The sequence below is a fragment of the Trifolium pratense genome, linkage group LG1 (genome assembly GCF_020283565.1).
Source record: "Trifolium pratense cultivar HEN17-A07 linkage group LG1, ARS_RC_1.1, whole genome shotgun sequence".
Lineage (NCBI taxonomy): Eukaryota > Viridiplantae > Streptophyta > Magnoliopsida > Fabales > Fabaceae > Trifolium > Trifolium pratense.
This window is the reverse complement of record NC_060059.1, coordinates 26,440,226-26,455,437: the sequence shown is the minus strand read 5'-3', so window position 1 is coordinate 26,455,437 and position 15,212 is coordinate 26,440,226. Positions and strand designations below refer to the sequence as shown.

At 34.2% G+C, this 15,212-nt stretch overlaps 1 protein-coding gene and 1 long non-coding RNA gene across 4 annotated transcripts; one reads left to right on the top strand and one right to left on the bottom strand.

Annotated features, from left to right (window-relative positions):
• Window positions 1-1,690: 1,690 nt before the first annotated feature.
• Window positions 1,691-14,871, top strand: LOC123902220. The gene is made up of 3 exons (XM_045951888.1): window positions 1,691-2,533; window positions 14,329-14,472; window positions 14,641-14,871. The coding sequence occupies exons 1-3, from the start codon at window positions 1,691-1,693 to the stop codon at window positions 14,869-14,871; spliced, it is 1,218 nt and encodes a 405-aa protein (XP_045807844.1).
• On the bottom strand, window positions 4,378-7,448 carry LOC123902221. Of its 3 annotated transcripts, none has more exons than XR_006807513.1 (5): window positions 6,008-7,448; window positions 5,332-5,766; window positions 5,143-5,209; window positions 4,898-5,055; window positions 4,378-4,760 (listed from the first exon to the last, which is right to left on the bottom strand). It is a non-coding gene; the product is annotated as an uncharacterized LOC123902221 (long non-coding RNA). The 3 variants fall into 3 exon arrangements; XR_006807514.1 differs by having other exon boundaries at window positions 5,143-5,766; window positions 6,008-6,779; window positions 6,885-7,448; XR_006807512.1 differs by having other exon boundaries at window positions 5,143-5,766.
• Window positions 14,872-15,212: the final 341 nt, after the last annotated feature.

Genomic DNA, 15,212 nt, shown 5'->3' with positions numbered 1-15,212 from the left:
AATACTGCATTCGACGATAATAAGGGTTCTAAATCAAGTTTTCTCCTTTAAATTCAATTAAAGGTTTTTGTAAAATGGTATTTTAAGAAAATTAAATATTTCAAATAAGACACTTATAATGAGATAAAGAGAGTAATAATAAAAATATAATATGGTCACTGCAACTCGATTGATACAATAATAATTATGAGTCTGACAAGTAGTAAACAAGTTACCACTATGCCGCAAATAAAAAAAATTTAAAATCCTTAAATTTTCTCAACCATAAATGTCCGTAAAACATTATTCAAGAATTGTGTTTGACTGGGAAGAGAAAAGCTAATATAAATGAAATAGAACACACTGCTCAATAGATACAATGAATTCCTGCTCTATGGAGTCTTAAGCCATGCTTTTGTTTAGCACGATTTTAACTTATTTTGTTCATATAAATTCTAGACATTGTGGAGTGAAAACTTCATTCGTTAGAAACACACAGATACACGCAACATTTAACTTTCGAGCTTAACATACAAGATTCCACCCGAAGAATTAATTATCTCTTCCGTTTCATAACTAGATCAAAGTCGCGGATAGGCCCTTGGCCCGGTCCAGAACAATAAGTATTTCGTTTATTTTCAAATTAAATATATGAATCATTCATAAAGTTAAGAAGCTTAAGATCTCCACGAAAACAAATATCCAAGAATGAAAAACTTAGTCTCTTAAATCTAATATCACGAGGAGGAAAAACTTAGTCTTTACAATTACACACAATAGAAATAAAAATCTAATATCACGTTTCTTTTTTAAGGAAATCAAATATTTCCAATATATAATATATTTTATTCCAAAATATTAGTGTGTAATTATAAATGATAAATTAAAATTCAACTTATGTAAACTGTAGAATAATATAGAATTCTCTTAAATCTTATTTGTAATAATAATTTATAAAAGGTTACGCCATAAAATATAGTGAGATATAAAATATTGAAATATTAAAAGGGACTTTATATTTATCCAATGGTTAATTAGTATAAAGTAACATTGATTTTACTCCATATGATTCACAACTTTTTTCCGTTGAAACCATTCGACAAAAACAAGATAACGCGGGACAAAAATTTCTAACTAATTAATTGTTGAAAATTATTTTAGTTATTTTCAGTATCTTTGTTTAGATGTAATCGACAACTACTTGTTAAATTATACCCATAAATAGCTAGTCAATTTTTTTTCCCTTTTTCTAAATGACTTGTTGCATTGTCACATTTCTAATAAATTTTTAACGGATTTTTTTTGTTGTTGAAACTGCTTGACAATAAATAAAAATACCTAAGACACCTAAAAAAAGGATTAAAAATGTGAGTTGGTTTGTAAAAAAAAGTAAGAAACTTGAAATCTCTCCTCATCAAAGTTATGACAACCTTTAAGATTTCAACTATAAAAGTAGGAAACATGCAAGATCTCTACATCTTCACAAAGTTGTCTTCTACCAATTTTTAATTTTAAAAGTTCTTCGAAGTTCGAGAAGAAGCAAATATTCATTATGACGTCTCACGTGGTACACATTTCCATCCAATTAATTTTCCTATGACATTTCAAACACTTATTTTAATGTCTATATATAAATTTATGAAAAAGAATATCATTAAAAGCAAAATTCATAACTAATTATGTAACAATAATCATTCACGTGCAGGTAAACATGAGATTGATCTCTAAATCATTTATTTTCTCATTATCAATACTTGTGATGCTATCAAGCACAACTTACTCACAAATAAAGTCTCCTAATATTCAATCAGCAACATATTTGTCAGAAAAGTTTGAAGTGGGGCCCGGAGAAGTTGTGTCAAAATCAATGTTTGATATTGAGTTTCCAACGGGTCATATAGGAGTCAAGAGCTTTGACGTTGATATAGTTGATGAACAAGGGAATTCTGTACCATTGCATGAAACTTACTTTCATCATTATTTTGCTATAAAATATATTATAAATAAAACTCATGATTTTAATGATCTTACCAAACCTTTTGGGGGTGCCATCTTCAAAAGAAACGACGGAACATGCAACGAAGCTATTCTTCCACATTATTGGGGTTTTGGAAGTGAATCACGGGGAACAAGTACAAAAATTCCCGATCCATTTGCAGTTGAACTAGGAAACCCTGCAAATATTCCAGAAGGGTGGGAAGAGAAATGGCTATTTAACATCATGGTCATTGATACACGGGGCACAAAAAATAGGAAAAGCTGCACTGAATGTAGGTGTGACCAATTTAATCTCCCACAAAATTTCTATAATGTGTCAACTGAAATTCATGGAAAACCCTTGAGCCCCGAATATAAAGGAGGAATCTTTTGTTGCAAAGATAACTTTCAATGCAAATTAATAAAGGGATTTGAAGCACCAAGGAGAAAGCTTGCCTTAAGATACAAAGTAACATGGGTTGACTGGGACCAACACCAAATTCCACTTAGATTTTATATACTTGACTCCACTGATCGAATTAGAACAAATGGTTCCGAAACAATCCACGATTGTCTGGTAAATAAGTTATTTAAATTACATTCTTCAATTCATGATCAATTAATTATGTCATGATCAAGACGTAGCTTAAGTGATTGAGCTTGGACTCATAAAAAGGAGGCTCAAAGAAACTACAGTTACTAACATAGTATATTCGAACCTAATTAACATTTTCATCTAAAAATAAAAAGAGAATAAGTTTTAAAACCTTATGATATATAATAGTTATTTATTGCATTGCTCGTTGTAACGACCCAATTTTCGTATTATTATTTGTATGTGTTAAAATATTTTATTTAACGTGGCATTTTAATTAAGTTAATAACTTGAGTTATTTATCGAGTACTTTAGTTATTAAGCGAGTAGAGAGAGTTAACGTGTTATTGGGCCAAGCCAATTGGGCTTGAGGCCCAATGGGCCTTGTGTGTGTGTGGAGCGCCCATATGGGCATAGTGAGGGAAGAGAGAATTCATTTCTCATGTTCTTGTGTTTTTGAGAGAAGAGAAGGGAGAGCTTGGGAGCTAGAGCAAGGGGAGAGCTAGGGATTCGAGATCTTCGTCGTGTTTTCTTCGAATCCAGGTAAGAGAGTAGATTTCATATTCGTGGGTGACCCGAGGAAGGGGAGAATGTCGATTTCTCCTCACCCGAACTTCCTCCACCCCATTTTCGTTTTAGTTTGGAATGGATTTTCTTGATGGAAATCGTTCCTAAGGTTCTTAATATGTTTAACATGCTTTTAACATGATTAATGAACGGATTTAATGGTTAAAACGAGTTTTCTAATGGATTAAACTCAAGAACTTTGTGTTCTTGAGAGTTTTGAGTAAAAGTGTTAAATCTCTACTTTTTCGTAGTAAAAATGGTAGATCGGTGAAATGAACCGTCCTTTTGTGTTTAGATATGTTTGTAGCACTTGAATACAAACTCTTTTGGGATTTATAACATGAAAAATGGGATTTTTGGGCGTTTTTGTGTAGAAAACGCATGTTTTTCCGCCTCAGGCACAATAATTTCCGCCTGAAACGGAAAAACAGTGAGCAGCCAACCTTTCAGACTTTTCTGCGCCTCAAACGTAAATTTTTGCGCCTAAAACGTAAACTTACGCCTCAAACGTAAAAATTTCCGCCCCAGGCGGAAATGCTGCAGATTTCACCAATTTTTCATCTGCTATCTTCCTTTGCATGTATTTTCAATCAGTGTCTTATTCTTACATGATTGTTGATGTTTGTTGATGCTTGTTGATGCTTGTTGATGCTTGTTGATGCTTATAATGATTGTTAATCATGTATGAAGTATAAATGAAGTATATTAAGGTGTTAATCAACTTAATAAAGAAGTATATCGAATTATGTTATTCGATAAAGAAGGATATTAAGGTATAGTGTTATCTTAATAAAGAAGTAATGTTGGATAGTGTTCCACATTAGTAAACACTAGTGCAGAAAGGGGATTCCACTACTGGCCAAATAGACTTTCCACTACTGGCCGCGGCCAGTAGTAAACACACTCGTCGTTGTAAGTCAATACTTTCCACGACGGGTCTTTTTATACCAGTCGTGGTATGTCAGGTTTCTACTGTAGTTATTAATTAAATTTATGTGGATTCCACGTCGGTTTTTACAAATACCCGTAGTGGTATGTATGAGATTCCACTACGGGTATTTACAATATCCGTAGTGGTATGTATGGTTTCCAGTTTTTTTTTTTTAAGAATCTGGGATTCCACTACTGGTAATTACAAATACCCGTAGTGGTATGTATGCGATTCCACTACGGTTTTTTACACATATCCGTAGTGGTATGTATGGTTTTCATTTTTTTTTTTTTTTAGAATTGAGGATTCCACTACGGGTATTTACACAGATCAGTAGTGGTATGTTTGATTTTTTTTTTCGTTTTTAGCATACCTAGGTGACCAAACCTAATCCAATGCAAATGAAGTTTCCAAAACAATTATGCAAATACCTACTCCAATACTCAATTATTTTTTTGGAAAAGGAAAATTGGCATTAAAAGCAAAAAGTCTTGTGTACAAGATGTTCAGCAAGCTCTAAATGATACATGATACCAGTTCAAAAAAAAAATGCACCAATACAATGGAACACACTAAGCAATAGCTAAGGATACAACATTAATATTACTAAGCAGTTAAGATACCAGCGACAATTATACACCACTTAGCCATTGCTGAGAAAGAAAAGCAGCAGCAGGCTCCATCACATAAGAATTGCCTCCCTTTCAAAAACTGGACACAAGGTTTACACTAATATGAGAACTTACTACTCAAAATACAAATACAAACAAATGAATAAAACTCATGATAGAAGTTACCAACAGAGATAGTAGTGGTATAGTTCAATTTAAAAGCAGTAAATTATGCACCTCCTTTAGTTCCAATTTGAAGCCTAATAACTAGAGGAAGGTATAGTTGCGCTTGATGCTTCGTCAGTTCAAATTCCCATTCCACCATGTTTTTCCCTGAAGTCAATCATCTCAATAATAGCTTCCTCGGTTCCCAGGCGGTTAGGTCCAGAAAAAATCTATAAGAAAATATACCATTACACATACAAGAAAATATATTGATTCAAATAAATCCATATTTCACAATGTAAATTGTTTCTACTTACTTCTTTTACGACGGAAATATTCCTGGGAAGATTCTGGTTATAACTTCCAAATAGATATTCATCCGACCTGATCAATGCACACAGTTTACAACTTTTTCTTAGCCCAATACACGTACCAAAATATAAATGTGATAATAATTTGAAATCAATTTAACAAGCAGTCCATGTGAATTAAGTATACTTTATCACCTTTGCATCAATTTAACAAGCAGTTCATTGAAATCATGCTTCAAGCTAAATTACAACACCAACACTGTCATCAAATCAAGACAGTTCACAAGGCCTAAGAGCTCCTAAATAGTAACATACCAAAACTCAAGCTAAACAACGTCGAACTTCAAATAAGAGAGAAACCCAGCCTGAGTCAATGATTGTCCTTTTGATTCTCTTTGTAATTTCTCCATTTTTACACTCTGACTTTAACAGGTACAAGGACCACATTGATACTGATATACTTCCAACAACATAAAATAAAACCTCTAAAACTTATTTAAAATTACAAGAATATATACTAACAAGTTCTATACTAGTTCATTTTGCCATAATATATATACTAACAAGTTTATTACTGACCACACAAATGCATCCTTGTCGAAGCCTTTTAGCAATACTATCCGTGATGAGCTGCAGCCAATGGAAGTAGATTAATTTGAAAATGTTCCAATATTGAAAATATTATGGTAGGACAGAAATTCATTTTAATTAAGCTTAAGAGTTCAAACATAGGATTATGAAAATATGACAACTGATTATTCTGATATAAACTAGAATTATATAACCAAAAAAATATAGAATACGCATTTAGTGATATATCACTGTACAAGAGTATTTAAAAAATATATATAGAGAGAGAGGCTGATCTTACTATTTTCCATCCTTCCCTAAAGTTGATAAGCCCATAGCATTTGGTTCCTTCAAAGATCATTCAACAGATTGCATCTAATACGGATATTGCAGTCATCTTGGTAGTGAATCTCATAACTAACAAAGAAAGTCTAATTTGGCCATTGAAAACCAATTCACCAACAAACCGGTGATTCCATGATATACACGATGATATACATATTAGTGTTCAACTCATAATCTTACCGAGCTTAGATAAAGTAAATCAGTGCAGAAAATGGTTCAAATCTTCATCCCTTTAAAACATAATTTAACAACAAAAACATAAAAGTCATAAGCAATCAAGTAAATATGTAACCCTTATCAATTTGAAACACAGAGAACAAGTAATTAGCATCAAAGCTTCAACAAATTGAAGCACCCTACAGCAAGACACTTGTTAGCATATAGCCTTAAAGTGAGCCACATGTGAAACCAATTAAGCTACTATCTCAAAACTTTGAAAACGTTTTTCATTCAAATCTTCATCTCTAAGTGCATTTATCTACAGATGATCAAAAATTAAGTTTAAGAAAGAATATAATTCAGTTATTTGATTCACAAAGCCACGTGCCGATGGTAAAACATCAAACAATAATTCAAACCTCTTCAGGGGAGAGCTGATAATCACATAAAAAACATGTCACAATCTCTTGTGTTTGTGTATTATAGTTTCAAGCTCTTGTTTGAGCCTCAATGTGGTACTGATAATGTCACCAGTGCTAGCACTACAACTGTTCAAAGCCTTTGCTATCCTGTAAAAATATAGAACCTAAAATTTTATTCAAAGATCTGCTGGCTAGAAAGACAAAGAATCCATTCTCATTGTAAGAAAACAAAATCAGTATCATATAGTTTACCTTTATAATTTCCAGTATACCAGACAAAAAAATCATTGAAACTTTAAATGAAAAAAAAAAACTAAGAAAACATAAACAGATCTGACAGAATACCAAACTAAGAACATAATTTTAAGAATAAAAATTGAGAATAGAATCAAAGCTCTCTCAGCTTGTTCCTCTCCCTCCGATCGAAAACCCAAAATCAGCTTTGATTCGTTTCATTGAGCTTCTATTTGGGTTCAGTAAGCCTTGATTCTTCAATTAGGGAATGGAATTTGTGATTCAGTGAAAGAGATTGGAGGGTAGGGTTCGAGGGAGAACGGGTGTGACAGAGAGAAAGAGGGATAGTTCGATCGAGTGAGAGGGTGAACGATTTGCTGAAACAAAGATTTGTTGAACTAGTTCGATCAATTTGGTGAAATTGAAAGCTAGGGTTCAGTTTGTTCTTTGTGTGCGTGAAGCTATGGCGATTTGGGAAGAAATTGGGAAGAAATTTGGGAACGATGAAGAATGAGAATGAAGAAATTAGGGCGTTCCGGTGTGTTCTCGCGTTCGCGTACGTAAGGGAAGAAATTTTGGGAACGATAATGAAGAATGAGGAATGAACAAATTAATTAATTAATGAACACTAGGGATTCCACTACCGGTGAATACCAAATCGGTAGTGAAATCCAATTAAAACAAATTTTAATGTAATTACAACATTGCCACCGTGTCTACTTTTCACTACGGATTTAAGAAAACCAGTAGTGAAATCCCTTGTCTATGAAATTTTCACTACCGGTATCAAAATATCAGTAGTGGAATCCTTTGGTCAAATGGTTTTAACTACTGTTATTCACATACCAGTAGTGGAATCTCTTAACCAAATGTCATTTTTCTACTAGTGAAATGAAGAGCTTAATGCTAATTAAAATGATTGTGAGTGAATTCATGAAAAACATATACATGCATTCATGAATATATGTGATATTGGATATTCCAATAAAGAAGGATATCAGATTATATTTATCCGATAAAGAAGGATATTAGAGGTGAGATACTCTAATAAAGAAGATGGTACCACATGCATTAGAGGTGTCTAGAGGACATAGCATGAATGTGAAGCATTAGATTGCATTAGGGATTATGTGTGCATTTTATAATAAATGGTGTTCGACACATACTTGGTAAATGTTGATTGTTAATCCGTATGTGAGGAGCAGAGTCCGTCATGACTATAAAATGAACAACGCAGGGTCCGTCATGACCATAATCTGAACAATGTATTTGTTGATGTTTTGGTATTGTCCGAGACGACGTGAAACTATATGTTTGGTGTATTTTGTGGATGATTGATTAGGTGATAAATGAAGTATATGCATGATATATGAATATGCATGAATGATGGTGATGTATATGTATAATGTATGATTATGCATGTTTTTATGAAGAAGTGTTTAAGTACCATTTACTTACACTTGCATATTTTGAGTATGTTATCTAACTCTCTTTTATGTGTTATGTGCTGGATCGTTGGGGGTCCAGATTTTACAGGATTTTGTGGTATTCGATGTCGAGTCGTCGGTGAAGCTCCGCTCTGATTGTGACACGGGAAAGGGTTGTATTTAGACTATAGGGTCTTTATGACTTTCGATATTTATTTGTAAAACTATACATTTTGAGAAATGATTATTTTGTATAAACACTGTTTTTACTAATTAATTACATTAGTATTATTTTGATAGAGGAGTGTAATACTCGAACCAATATTCAATAAATTAAGTGTGATTTTCCGTTGCGTATTTTGAAAAAGATTTTACTAAAGGTAGAAATATATAAATAATGGGTTTGGGTGTTACAATTGGTATCAGAGCCCCGTTGTCTTCGGACTGTGTGGGTTATGTGTCGATCAGAGCAGGTCTGTGCAGTCAGACCAAGTGAGTGTTGTGTGTCAGTCGTGTTTGTCTAACAATATTGTTGTGTTTGTTTTGTGAAATCATTCATGTTGTTTATTTAGGAACTATGAGTGATGTGAATTGGATTAAATTATTCGTTCTTTTTGTGAGTAATGGTGTGAGTGCTATACTCCTATGTTTATAATAGTTGTATATGCGTAGAGTTTAACCTTTCTGTAGTTTAAACTTGATGGAATGATGCTTATTTGCTAATTGTTGATGATCCGGCATGATGTAAAACTGCATGTGACGATCCGGCATGATGTAAAACTGCATGTGACGATCCGGCATGATATAAAACTGCATGTGGTAATGATTTGAAATAATTTTAAAAACTAATATTATTTCTTGAAGATTTTGATGAAAATATAGAGTTATTTTCTTTTGAGTGAGTGAAAATTAATTTTCAAAATGGTGAGAAGAGTAGGATATTAATGTGTCCTGGTATGTGTTTGTTATATGTTTGTTTATAACATGTGCTAGATGATTACTAGGCATTTGAATTGCTATGCGTTTTATGAGTAAAAACATGAAGATCTCATAATTCTATGTTGTGATTGTTGATGCATGATTCTAATTGTGCTTTCAAGTCTATAATGATGTTATATGCTTGATGTTTTGGATTTTGTGGATTAGTGAGTCGAGAAAACGAGAGTTTAGTGAACGTAAGTTCAAAACCGTAGCAGAGCACCCAGATTTTTGGATGTGCTCGCTAGGCGAAGAATGAACCTCGCTGAGTCTCGCTAAGTCTTGCTAAGCCCTGTGAATGTTTTTGACTTGTCTCGCCGGGAGCTCGCTAGCTTTTGCTAAGCGAGGGAGCCAGACAAGAAATTTATTTTGTTGACGTCTTGTTCTGAGTTGATTGAATGTGAGTATGGATTATTGCGTTGTAATGTTCATTTTTCTTGTGTTGTTTTAATTTCCTAACTTTGAGAAGTGAGGGGAGTATAGGTTACTTGGATGCTTGCATGATTTTGTGTGAGTGTTTAGGTATCGTGGGTTAGGTTTTGTCCCTTGTATGCGACATGCGTGTAAACGATGTCGATACTAGTTTCTTCTTAGGAAGAATATGTTTAGAGACGATAGAACCGTTAGGTGTGAGCACCAGAAGTTATAGTGGAAGAGTGTAGGTGGGTTTGAGATAAGTGGGGGAGAAGGTTATATCCCTCCGAGATGTTTCGATCGTGAGGAGATGAGTAGAGATGTTCTTGAAGCGGAATATTCAGGAATTGGCGACGTTGTTCAAAGTGGAATGAATGGGCGCAACAAGTTGTGAGAAACTATTAGAAGAGGAGTTGTCGGACCAAGTGTTTCGCCGTGAGGCGTTAGTGAGATTGGTTAAGTGAGATGAAGAGTATTCAGAACGGTTGGAGATCGTGTGTTGCACTAAATGTATGGAGGCGTGTTTTGTGGACCAAAGTTGAAGTACCTGTTTGATCGAAATGAGTCGAATATGAAGAAGAGGGAGTGATTGAGATTCTTGAGGAGGTGATGATTTTGAAGTAAGTTGTCATCCAAGGGGATCGGATGTTGTACCGGATGTTGGAGTAAGAAGTTTTACGTGAGTCGTGCATTTGGTAGTAGGTTGAATTGGTTGAACAATTTGGAGTTCTAAGTCTAGTGTGTGAAGTAATTTTCATGAGAGATGTGAAGATTAGTGAACCGTTGGTGTTCATTAATCGATGAAGGGAAGTAGGTTTTAAAGTAAATGAGAATGGAATTGAGAAGTATCATAATAGGTTTGGTATGTTTGTTGAATCGTTGGAAGTGAGGATTGTATGAGTAGTCGAGTTTATTCGAAGATGGAAGTAGGATAACAATTCGAAAGATTTTGTGAGAGGCTTGCCGAAGAAAGGGTAATTGGATTTGGATAATGACAGGGCAATTTGTGTCGAAGTTGAATGAGATCCTAGAAGTGGAGATGAAGCTAAAAGAGGGGTATTATTTTTGAATGATGAAGAATAAGAAAGTTAGCCGTTGGAGAACGTGTTGAGAGTGAGTAATAGGAGGTCATGTTGGAAGTGACTTGTGTTAGGTGGGAGTTTGCGAAAAGGATTATCGCACATGTGAGTAGATGTTGTGTTTGAGCACATATAGTAAGGAGTTGAAGGCGATGCCTAAGGTAAGTATCGGAGAGCATTTTGTAGTGCCCAAAAGATAAGAGTGAGTAGGTATTTGCTAAGGAATTTGGATTCATGGAATGGAAGAGTCGGTAGAGACTAGTTTTGTTAGATGTATCGTGGATGTTGATGTGGTATGGTCACAATCGGTGACAATGAAGTAAAGGATTTTAAATTGTTTCATCATGGATGATGGAACGGTAGTGATTTGGTGCATAACTTAAAAGGTATTTGGACGAGAATTTTGGAAATTTCCTAGAGATGTCATATTGGGATTAGACAAGGAGTCATGAGTAAGAATACTAAGACAAAGGTCGATTAGAATTTAATGGATGGGATTAGATCGTATGACGAGTATTTGGAGCTTTGTGGATTTAATTCGATGAGTAAATAAACGGAGAAGAGTGTGCTTGTTGCAATACAAGGTGATGGGGAACATGGATAGGTGGAGCGTGAGCGAACTGAAGATGTCGTTTGGAATCAACGAGATAGAAGTTATGATTGTTTGGAGAACCAATTTTAGGCAGTAGCCTAATTTTGAAGTAGCAAATTGCTAAGGGATTAAGGAGAAGTCGTATTGGAAAATGTTTGCGTTAAGGAATGCAAATATTGGTTGAGAGATTACTTGGGAACAAAGTAGTCGTATTGGATTCGACTCAATGTGAGAAAGGAATTTGACGGTTAGAGACGGTAGTTTTTAGCATTTGTTAATGAAGTTTGAGAATGTTGGTCATCAAGTGATCGTTGGAATTGAATTATCGAGTGATTAGTTGGAATAAGATTCGAATATGAATAAGTGGTGTAGCACAGTTAAGTGATTCATGAGGGAATCAGAGAATTATGGAGTTGTGGAAGTATTCCACGGAAGTATCTTTCGGAGAGTTCGATTGGTTGTACCTGTTTTGGGGCAGAGTTGTGAGTACCGTAGAATGTGAGTCTGTGGATGTTTCGTGCGAAGTTGACGTTTTAGCGGTTTGATAAGAATGGTTTATGCCGATATCATGATTGTTGACTATCTATCGACAAATTGAGGAACTGGCCGTCCTTGATCTCTTGTTGATAAATGGACAAAAATTGTGTTGGATGGGATAAACTAATTTTGTCATACTTGGTAATGTGTAGCGTTTTGAACGTTTCGTTGGAGGGTCGGATATAGGAGTTATCCGGAGTTGTTTTAGTAGCGTAATTTTCGAGGGCGAAAATCTTTTAAGTGGGGGAGAGTTGTAACGACCCAATTTTCGTATTATTATTTGTATGTGTTAAAATATTTTATTTAACGTGGCATTTTAATTAAGTTAATAACTTGAGTTATTTATCGAGTACTTTAGTTATTAAGCGAGTAGAGAGAGTTAACGTGTTATTGGGCCAAGCCAATTGGGCTTGAGGCCCAATGGGCCTTGTGTGTGTGTGGAGCGCCCATATGGGCATAGTGAGGGAAGAGAGAATTCATTTCTCATGTTCTTGTGTTTTTGAGAGAAGAGAAGGGAGAGCTTGGGAGCTAGAGCAAGGGGAGAGCTAGGGATTCGAGATCTTCGTCGTGTTTTCTTCGAATCCAGGTAAGAGAGTAGATTTCATATTCGTGGGTGACCCGAGGAAGGGGAGAATGTCGATTTCTCCTCACCCGAACTTCCTCCACCCCATTTTCGTTTTAGTTTGGAATGGATTTTCTTGATGGAAATCGTTCCTAAGGTTCTTAATATGTTTAACATGCTTTTAACATGATTAATGAACGGATTTAATGGTTAAAACGAGTTTTCTAATGGATTAAACTCAAGAACTTTGTGTTCTTGAGAGTTTTGAGTAAAAGTGTTAAATCTCTACTTTTTCGTAGTAAAAATGGTAGATCGGTGAAATGAACCGTCCTTTTGTGTTTAGATATGTTTGTAGCACTTGAATACAAACTCTTTTGGGATTTATAACATGAAAAATGGGATTTTTGGGCGTTTTTGTGTAGAAAACGCATGTTTTTCCGCCTCAGGCACAATAATTTCCGCCTGAAACGGAAAAAACAGTGAGCAGCCAACCTTTCAGACTTTTCTGCGCCTCAAACGTAAATTTTTGCGCCTAAAACGTAAACTTACGCCTCAAACGTAAAAATTTCCGCCCCAGGCGGAAATGCTGCAGATTTCACCAATTTTTCATCTGCTATCTTCCTTTGCATGTATTTTCAATCAGTGTCTTATTCTTACATGATTGTTGATGTTTGTTGATGCTTGTTGATGCTTGTTGATGCTTGTTGATGCTTATAATGATTGTTAATCATGTATGAAGTATAAATGAAGTATATTAAGGTGTTAATCAACTTAATAAAGAAGTATATCGAATTATGTTATTCGATAAAGAAGGATATTAAGGTATAGTGTTATCTTAATAAAGAAGTAATGTTGGATAGTGTTCCACATTAGTAAATGAAGAGCTTAATGCTAATTAAAATGATTGTGAGTGAATTCATGAAAAACATATACATGCATTCATGAATATATGTGATATTGGATATTCCAATAAAGAAGGATATCGGATTATATTTATCCGATAAAGAAGGATATTAGAGGTGAGATACTCTAATAAAGAAGATGGTACCACATGCATTAGAGGTGTCTAGAGGACATAGCATGAATGTGAAGCATTAGATTGCATTAGGGATTATGTGTGCATTTTATAATAAATGGTGTTCGACACATACTTGGTAAATGTTGATTGTTAATCCGTATGTGAGGAGCAGAGTCCGTCATGACTATAAAATGAACAACGCAGGGTCCGTCATGACCATAATCTGAACAATGTATTTGTTGATGTTTTGGTATTGTCCGAGACGACGTGAAACTATATGTTTGGTGTATTTTGTGGATGATTGATTAGGTGATAAATGAAGTATATGCATGATATATGAATATGCATGAATGATGGTGATGTATATGTATAATGTATGATTATGCATGTTTTTATGAAGAAGTGTTTAAGTACCATTTACTTACACTTGTATATTTTGAGTATGTTATCTAACTCTCTTTTATGTGTTATGTGCTGGATCGTTGGGGGTCCAGATTTTACAGGATTTTGTGGTATTCGATGTCGAGTCGTCGGTGAAGCTCCGCTCTGATTGTGACACGGGAAAGGGTTGTATTTAGACTATAGGGTCTTTATGACTTTCGATATTTATTTGTAAAACTATACATTTTGAGAAATGATTATTTTGTATAAACACTGTTTTTACTAATTAATTACATTAGTATTATTTTGATAGAGGAGTGTAATACTCGAACCAATATTCAATAAATTAAGTGTGATTTTCCGTTGCGTATTTTGAAAAAGATTTTACTAAAGGTAGAAATATATAAATAATGGGTTTGGGTGTTACACTCGTTGGATGAAAATGAGTTACAAAGATTTCTTAATTTGTTACAGGCAGAATATACTATTCCAGAAAATAATAGTGGTGACCGTTTTCACGTTCAAAAATCTAGCATCCCCATGAAAAAAGGTGGTTATCTTATCTATGGCACTGCTCATATGCATACGGGTGTTGTTAATGCAACACTTTACGGACAGGTATGGTTTAATATTAATTTGAACAAGTTTTATTAAACTTGATTGTTTTTGCTTAATTTATTTCATTTACGATAATAATGTTTCTTAATTCCACATATAGTCAAAATAATCTTGTCAGATCGTGCTTGCATAATCTATAATATTTTTTGTTTTGGATTAATTAATTAGGACGGAAGGACATTGTGTACATCAACACCAAAATATGGAACAGGAAAGGAAGCAGGGAATGAGGAAGGCTATCTTGTTGAAATGTCTGTATGTTATCCAACACCAGGTTCAATCAAGATTAATGATGGTGAAACTGTGACGGTAGAATCAAGATATAAAAATGAATTTATCACTGGAGCTATGGGACATATCTACATCTATTTGGCTGATCAACTGCCATACGAAACATAGACTTCAAACTTTATGAATTTGCAATTATTTGATGTAGAGTTTCTTTATTATTCATATTCTATTTAACAATCAATTAATTGATCTCAAGAGATTAAAGAGCTTGATCAGTGCATTTTAATGCACATTCTTCTACTATTGTACTAGTGTATTCCTATGGTTTAATTTACTATTTTCACTATTTTAAGGTGTTTTTATATTTAAGTTTATTTCTAACTCTATTTTATTTTCACACTTAATTTATGAATAAATAGCACTCATAACTGGAGTTACAAATATCGGATTGAGGCGCGGGAAGATGCGTTGGAAAGCTGAGATCAAGAGCTACGACTTTCATGTTGAGG

Coding starts and splice junctions, on each gene's coding strand:
- LOC123902220 (XM_045951888.1), top strand. CDS start 1,691: ATGAGATTGATCTCTAAATCATTTATTTTCTCATTATCAATACTTGTG. Junction 2,534..14,328: donor AAACAATCCACGATTGTCTG/GTAAATAAGTTA, acceptor AATTTGTTACAG/GCAGAATATACTATTCCAGA. Junction 14,473..14,640: donor ATGCAACACTTTACGGACAG/GTATGGTTTAAT, acceptor TTAATTAATTAG/GACGGAAGGACATTGTGTAC.